Genomic DNA, 9010 nt, shown 5'->3' with positions numbered 1-9010 from the left:
GATGTACAGCAACCTAATGTCATGTGTAACTCATTCATTCATTCATCTTCTGTAACCGCTTGTCCTGTGAAGGGTCGTGGGGGGGCTGAGGCCTATCCCAGCTGTCATTGGGCGAGAGGCGGGGTACACCCTGTTCAGGTCTCCAGTCTATCGCAGGGCTAACACAGAGAGACAGACAACCATTCACACTCACATTCACAACTACGGCCAATTTAGAATCACCAATGAACCTAATGAGCATGTCTTTGGACGGTGGGAGGAAGCCGGAGTACTTGGAGAGAACCCACGCAGACACAGGGAGAACATGCAAACTCCACACAAAAAAGGCCCAGTTGGCCCATGGATTCGAACCCGGAACCACCACGCCACTGTGCCGCACGTCATGTATTATGTAAGATAGGATAAGACAGGACTTTATTTGTGATTAATCACACTAAAACAGGTAGAACTGTGTTCCTGGTGTCATAGGGCATTTCAGGTCTTTTAAGCCCCCATCACCCAGGTGGCCCAGTGAGGCCTGATTAAGCCCTGTCTCTTTATCATAAGCTTGGATTTCACTGCAGCTTCAGTGCAAAGACACACTGTCCAGTGAAAGACAAAGACATTTTATACTGAAGTATCATATCCTGCCTCGTGCAAATCAAGATATTTGAAGTCAGGGGTTATAGGACTACTTACTCAAGCTTCCTGTCTTCTTTAAACAGCAATTTTAGGTACAAACACTATAACAACCCTGAAATCTAGTACAAATTGGAGCTACCTCCTGTTTTACAAGATTGCACACAGAAAAGATGTAGAAAAACGCCTCAGTGTAAATGTATGAGTGTGGAGTAAAGTCAGTGTGTAGTGTTGAATGCTGATGTTGGGGGATGGTAATTCTAGAGAGGACGAATTAGTTCTGCCCCGGGAGTCAGATATTTTCTAGGGTGTTCAGTGCCAGTGGTGCAGTGGCTTCAGCGGATTACCCAGAATGCACCATAAAAAACAGTGCTCACGATGCTCACTGACCGGAAGTTACACTACTACACTTCTACTGATGAAGTGACCTCCGGTGTCCATCTCTTTGAAAGAGAGGCCAGGTGGAGGCCTTAACCAGGCCTTATATGCCATGTGTTTATCACTCTGGGAATGATTTGATATGGAGACAACATACAATATATTATTGTCAGCACTCGCTGTGGATTCTTGCTGTCAGTGACAGGCGCCCTCTGAAGTGCCTGCAGGAGAAGTGACTTTCAAAGGCAGGGTAACACTCACTACATGCAGCTGTGGCTAAAGGGCTTTTCAGAAGCTGTACTCTAAAAAAGGGCGGGATATTTTTAACCTTTTGCGCAAGAGCTTAATTTTATTACTACTGGCGTTCACTCTTTTTATGTGCAGTCTTGTTGAATAGTCATTTATTTTCAGGCCTGGTGGACACTATTTAATGTTCCATGCTAAAGTGTAAGCCACATAGTGCGTATGATTTACACTTGCAGTTTGGATACTTAAATGAATGTTAAGGTAACAAAAACGAAGTGAATTCTGCATCTTGACACAGCCCCTTATTTAACAGATGCACTTGCCTGGAAGCAGCCATACATACTATTTGTAGAGTTTAATTGACATGCAGCACTGACAAGATTGGTGTACTTGTTATGTGTAGAGCATAGACTGTATATAAATATGGACAACGTGTCCCTGCTTCCTTGCACTGGCCAAATTGACACTACATTCTCTGGGATACGGGCGCCGCTATCTTCCGAGTTTGGACCCAGAGTCTGCACAGAACGGTCTGAGAGTGGAGTGAAGAGAGTGGTCCGAGAGTGGAACTGAAACGAAACTTATCAGAAAAATTGACACTTGAGTATGCATTAGCATTGAATGAAACTGTCCTTGAAAAAAAAAAAATTATTTGACATGTACATTTAGTGTTTCAGTTTGGCCCAAGTCCCATCCACTAACATGAAGCCAGACCAGGGGTGTCTGGCTGCTTCATGTTTGAGGAGCTGTTCCGCCTTACATCTTCATAAAGTCTGTTTAAGGAGACAGTGGTCCCCTAACCTTAGTGTAGCAGTCCACCATAAAGTAGTTAACACAAACCACATGATGTCCCTAACCTTCATTTATCACTCCGTTAAAACTGATTTATATTTGGATCCATTTCCAAACATATCAAGTCCATGCTGTGAACTGTATGCGTGTGTAGCGAGAGTGTTTACAGCAGGATATAACGAAGCGACCCTTGTAGTTCTTTGTGCACACTAATTGTGAACGTGACCTTCTGAACTTTTTGCGCACAGCACACAGATAGTTGCATTCTTTTATAGAGACACATTACAAATGTGCACTTGACTGCAGCTGCCACAACATTTTAGGAAGACATCAGCCATGTCAACACTGTAATCATCCCCCATCTGCTCCAGTCTGAGCGTCTGCTTGACCAGTTGCTAAATCTGGGTCACGTCCCTCTCCTGAGGTGGTCTCACACAGGTTGCAGCAGCTTGTATTTTTTATTACTATGTAAGCCATCTTTTCATTTATACCTCTTTGGAATTAGATACTTTCTATCTTCTGCATTCATTTTATAAAACTTTCCATGAAATCAGATTGGGATTTTATAAGTAACAAACAGACAAATCATTTTTTTGTTGAATTATTATTCCGTCAGAAAACATCATGAAGACTCACTATTTATTAATGAGTGTTTCTAGCTACAAAGTTTATTCTTTTTCTCAACTGCTGCTTTTTTATTTATCTTAATGATAAATAGCATTTCAGTCAGTGCAGTAATTACTTAAGAAATGTTGGCTTTCTTTACTGCATAGTAACAGAATTAGCAGTGGAAGCAAATGTGACTGAACTGATAAATTAGTGTGGCAAAAGAGATAATGAATGAATTCTACACCCACACTAAGCTGACTAAATTTGAAAATGTCTTCCGTCTGCTCTAGGCCAGGGTTCTTCTCACCTAAAACTGCAAAGATTGCAAAGCCACTTTCTGCAATATTTTAAATGCATTATCTTTTTTCTTAATTGTTGATCCCAGTAATGGCCTGTCATTCAGTGCAGCCCGGTATGAATGCAAACTTTTCTAAATTTGAATGTATAATACAGCTGCTGCACTGCTCAATGTTGTTCAAATATCCAGTCCTTGATGCTTAAGATTTAGACAGATTTAGGCTCTTATATTTATATAAGGGTGTGCTTCTGATTCCAGTGACGACAAGCCAAAATTCTTTTGAGGAACTTATTTTAGCCTTCAAATGAATGTTTTTTTACAGAGGCGGAAAGAAGACATGAAAAGGATCTCAGAATAGTTTGCTCCACTCTGTCAAACTCTTTCAAGCTTTACTAACCTCAGGGGTATTCAGTGGTTTGGGAAGGGAAGAGGCTGTGATAACGTGAATCATTTTAGTGTAGATCAGGTTTAGGTTAGGTAAGTAGATAACCTTTCCTATTATTATCCTACCTAGACAAACTCAGTGAGGTTTGCACTCGCAGGCTGTTTTGTTGGAAGGAGCAAACTGGACTCCGCAGAGGTCTCTGCAAAGGATTTTAAGTGTAGTTGATTGTAACACTTGCTAGAGGAAAAGTGCTTTGGAAAAAGAGGCAGAGGTTCATTCACAGTTTCGCTTGAAGGCCAAATTGGAAGTGATCCAAACATGAAATGGAAGCAGTTCCAGGTTACACACACTCTACTTGTAGTTGACTGTGACACACTGTGTGCTTATATATACAAAAATCCTTGCCTTGGAATTTGCTTTTTGGCTTACTTTAGTTGCCTGACTGCATCCATTTTCTGTAGTAGCCCATAAGGCTGTAAACAGTACACTGAATATTACCAAATTAGTTGTGAGGGTTTTTTTCCCCCTTCACTCTCAATTCAGAATGAGCATGTGTTTTCTATATTGGCTACAGATATGGCCAATTTTTGTGCTATTTTCAACTGCTTCCATGATTTGTAAATCTGATTTTATTACATTTTGCACACCTGCGTTTGTAGAATGCAGACGTATTCATGTTGTTAGAGGGTTAAATACTTGATTGGATAGGTTATTGTCTTGTAACTGAAAATAATCATTACTGTCACTTAGTATAATAATCCATCTTTCACACCATTATCATATAGATTCCTCTGGAAGGTATTAAAGTGTGCTTTTTTTGTGGCATTGGAATTAGATGTGGGGAAATCACCAAAAGATTTTAACTTATAGGTCACTACACTATTTGCTGTAAGTGTATGTCTGCATATTGCTGAACATGCAGTTAGGAAGTAATACTTAATTGAATGGTTACATCTATAAGTGTCCTTCAAAGACTTAAGCATATTGGATTCTTGTTAAAACTTGCTGGATTAAATTAAATTGTCCAGATAAATGTTATTGACTAATGTTTTTTCTATACTTCTCCAGGCAACATCATCATTAAAGCAACTTGATGGAGAAAACTAGAAGAATCTCTTTAAGATGACACGCACAGACCCACCTGACATACTGGTATCAACTGTTTATCAAGATATAAAAGTGATCCCCATTTCTTCAAACTACAAATCCTTGCAACCCTCCAAACAATGTGATTCTATAAATTACAGCACACTGGAGGACAGTAAGAGTAAAGTCAATAAGAGGCACTGCCGTACCTTCGACTATAAGTCATTGGAGTACCCCAAATCACACAAATACTCAATGGAGTCCCCATACAGGAAGGCTGATAGGCAGGCCGCCAACCAGGATGTGGCCTGGAATGCCTTGGGCCGCCAGCAAAGATACCGTTTTTCTGCTCCAGACATTTTCAGCCATAGGTTAACTCCTCAGCCAGTGGCTACAGATATGGCCAGTGAAGTAGTTGTCCCCGAACAAAAAAGAAGGACTAGGTCAAAAAGTGCCACTCGGGTCCAGACCAACCTCACCCCTGTGTCTTTTGAAGGGTCCTCATCTTCCGGGAGGAAGGGCAGAGAGTCCCAAAGGGCTCAGAGAGACTCTCGCTGGAGACCAGAAGTATCACCACGTAGGGAGTCTTCCTATGCTGCAGCTAGGGCTCATATGCCTGAAGTACATCCCATAAAGTTGCAGCCACAAATGAGTGACAGCAGTAGATATTCCCCTCATTATGCTGCTGATAATTTTGAGGATGGAGGTTTGGATAAACCAGCAACTAGCCCTCATGTCAGGTGTCGGGTGGATATCAAACCTGATGACGCAGCATTACATCATTCAGGACAGAAACAGGCTACACCTCAAATGGACATACCCTGGCAGAGGCACCGCAGCGGGGGGAGTAGGAGTCTGACTGTGCCACGCCATTTCTCCTACTCTAGAACACCAACTCCCACTGACTCATTAGGTACAGAGAGTAGGCAAGCTTATCAATATTCCCGCAGCATGCCAAATAGTTATTTACAACCTATGGAGATTCCCTTGCAAAGAATGCCTTCATCGGGTGATTACTATGGTAGGGAACGCAGAGCTCACTCCAGTCCTAATGTGCCAACCAAGTTCTTTTATGCAGATGACCCAGGGAGATATGTTACTACTGCTCCACCACAACCAAGTTCTTACTTTCATGATGAACGTTACACACCAGGACAAGCATACACTCCAAAAGTGCAATATGTGCAAGATCCAAGGACTCGAATGGTGCACGCTGTAGCTACTAGACCATATTATTCTGAGATGGAGAATTATCCATATTCTGTGCAGACAGGGTATCCCAAACCCTATGCAGCAAATGAACCAGGGCCATACATCATACAGACACCACCAACAAGAATATTTTATGGGGATGATCCAAGGTCTTATCAAATTCAAACTGCTCCACCAAGGTTTTATTATTCCAGTGACATGTATGCAATGCCACCAGAGCACCATGTCCCAGCAAGAGCATATTACACAGAGGGCCGAAGACATGCTAGAGTTGTTCAGGCACAAACAGATGACTGGTATGGCTCAGATGCATCCGGTTACTCCACCAATCCAGCCTCTTACGTATCCCAAGTCACTCCAACCAGAGTCCGACAGGACCCTGTGTTAACGCCATGGTATGCCAACCCATGTGTAGAGCCTCAAAGAATTGGCACAGACTCAAAGTCTTACTCAAGGTCTTGGGATAATATTCTCAACTCACGGGTAGAGAGGGAACAACCTCTTCCTGTACAGCGAGGTCAGAGTTATGATGATCTTCTTGACTCAAGGAGGCCTGCCACAGCCACAGATGACAAACCACAACCAGTGGTAGTCAATCTCTCTAGTTCACCCAGACGCTATGCAGCCTTATCAATGTCTGATAACTCACTGATTGACAAAAGTCCAACTGAGACATCAAAGAGCATTGCTAGTAAACTCTGGTTTGTCACTCCTGAGATAACAATCACTGATAATGACATTCGACCGGGGAAACTTAATAAGGCTGAAGGACGGTCTGCCAGTTGGGACATTCTTGACTCTAGAAGCACTGAGGGCGCAGAAATGTCTCAGCGCGACTTTGAAAGCTCAACCAAAGAGAAGACACATGACAATGCCTCTCTTCAGCAAAGCCTGGAACAGCTTGATGAGCTTCTGGCAGATCTTGTGACTGACTACAAGCCACCCAGTAGAAGGGCAAGTGAGGACATTCTGGACCAGCTAAAGAAATTAATTGATGAGGAAGAAGCAGTATCTCTTTCCAGAAAGAGCTCAAAGGCAGGTGCAGAGGAACCAGCTCCTCTGGACAAGCAGCCAACCTCAATCAGAATGAATCCTGATGCTTTTCGAGATATGGATGGAGCCAGCGATGCAATGAAAAGTGCAGATGAGTGCTCCCCAGATCAGAGCCCAGATGAGGACGATACAATGATGTGCTCTAACAACAAATGCCGCAGGACAGAGACCCTGTTCAATGCTTGCCTATATTTTAAATCTTGCCACAGCTGTTACACCTACTACTGCTCTCGGAACTGTCGCAGGGAGGACTGGGATATTCATAAAGAAAGCTGCTTGTATGGAAGAATTGGTAGCACATGCCGTCACATCATCAAACACTGCCGGGAGACTGTTGAAGTCCACAAAGCCTTCTCCCGTATTGCCAAAGTTGGCTACCTTTCTCGAGGAAGAGGTGTTCTCTTCCTTGGCTTTCCAAACCCCGCATCATCCAGCAGCTTCCTACAGTATGGCCTGGATAGTTTACTTATGTCTCCTACCTACCTGTCCCTCAGAGAGCTTGAAAGCTTCAAGGACAACTTAGGGGAGTATTGCAAAGAGCTGCAAGAAGCTGGCAAAGAGTACGACCCAAACGAATGTTTCATCTTGAATGTATCTATTGCTGTTGGTGACCAATTGCCTGATGGGCCTTCACCAAGGAACCAAGCTCCAACTGTCAGAAAATATGCAAAGGTAGCACTTGCTTCCTTCAGCCCAGAGAGAAAGGTTCACAAGAAAGAGAGTGATATGGAAACGCTGATCCTTACTCCACCACCAGGAACAGCAGACATTGACAAAGAGGGAGAGGAAGGCCGAAAGGCCAGGGAAATATGTTTTATCAATATCCAACGAGAATTAAGGATTCGAGGGGTTTTCCTGCGCCACGAATATCCACAGGTATATCAGCAGCTCTGTGAGTTTGTGGAAAGTAACAGAAGGTTCACACCCACAACTATTTATCCTATTGATAAGAGGACCGGAAAACAGTTTATGTGCATGATTATGGCGGCCTCAGAGCCCAGGACGTTGGACTGGGTAGGCACACCACATCTCCTTGATGACATTATTTAAGTGCACCTTTTGTTGTAAATATATATGTATAGAAATACATATATATTGTTACACATATTTATAAATCAATCCAATTAAACATATTTGTAGATAAGTATTTTGTTAGCAAAATTATATATATTCATGTCGGCTTGGTCAGTATTATTCTTTATCAGAATATTTCCTGTCAGGTGCAGAGTGAGTACAAAACATTATTTATTTGAATCTTTTTAACAGGTACATACTTTTTATCAACCATAAGTCATTTATCGATATCCTGGTCATGTACTGTTACAACACATTCCTTTTGGTGGGGATTACCAACAAACTGACATTCTGGTATTTTTTTTCTGATTATTAGCAAGTACTGTATGTCTTTGAAACTCTTAAAAGGAGAGTGTCCATTTCTGCAAGTGAGTACAACATGACTATTTTCATATGTGACTTTAATGGCATATCATGCAGAAAATATGAAACATTATTTTCTTAGCTACGTAAATACTTTCTATGCAAATTTGTTTAATGAGTTAAGTACCACATTCCTGCAGAAAGAGTAGTTTCTGTTATTATATTATATTATATTATATTTTATTATATTATATTACATTATATTATATAAGTAAAATACATTATAGATGATGAGATAAATTGAAACTTTAGTTGATGGTGATGTAAATCCTTATCATAAGACAACAATGAAGACAAAAAGAGAGAAAGTTGTGCTACTTGAAAGATGAGTTAAAAAATAGGCACACATCTTGCTAAGACAGGAGGTTTCCTCCTCCTGGACATCCTTCCTATGTCTAGAGTCTAACAGCATACTTTGGAGAAAGGCTCAATCATGTTCTGTCCAGTTCTTCTCTGCCGAGTAACTGGACCAGTTTGGACTTGAAAGTAACTTTCAAGATGGATAGTGAAATGGTGCCAGTTACCAGCCACACGGTAGGTGTGGCTCAGTACTGTTCAGTTTTAAACACTGTGAATAGTGAGAGTTATCTACTACAAAAAGAAAACTTGTTATATAACAAACAAATCATGCAATTTCCTATAACACTGAAGTTGATGAGTTGTATTTTTAGATATATTTACACATAAATCTATATGAATTAGCAGCAGGAGTTATTGTCCTTAGAACAAGGTGAGCCAGATTTGGCACAGTAGCTATATGGTACATAAATGCTTCAAATGCTTGTGTTTGTGCTGCGCTAGGTTTATTACACGTGTGACTTATACTGTTGTTTTTGGTTTTGTCAAATTAGACACATTGCTTATTGGTTGCAAAAGTTTTAGAAACATTTATTAAT

At 41.4% G+C, this 9010-nt stretch overlaps 1 protein-coding gene across 1 annotated transcript; it reads left to right on the top strand.

The window, feature by feature from the left end:
* Positions 1-4448: 4448 nt before the first annotated feature.
* ajm1 (apical junction component 1 homolog) lies at positions 4449-7727 on the top strand (the record flags this gene model as incomplete). The annotated part of the gene is made up of 1 exon (XM_084571670.1): positions 4449-7727. One exon carries the CDS (start codon positions 4449-4451, stop codon positions 7725-7727), a length of 3279 nt encoding a protein of 1092 aa, XP_084427796.1.
* Positions 7728-9010: the final 1283 nt, after the last annotated feature.

The sequence above is a fragment of the Chelon labrosus genome (genome assembly GCF_963514085.1).
Source record: "Chelon labrosus genome assembly, chromosome: 22".
Taxonomy (NCBI): Eukaryota; Metazoa; Chordata; class Actinopteri; order Mugiliformes; family Mugilidae; genus Chelon; species Chelon labrosus.
Note: the sequence above shows the minus strand (reverse complement) of the source record. Positions and strands in the feature narration are given on the sequence as shown.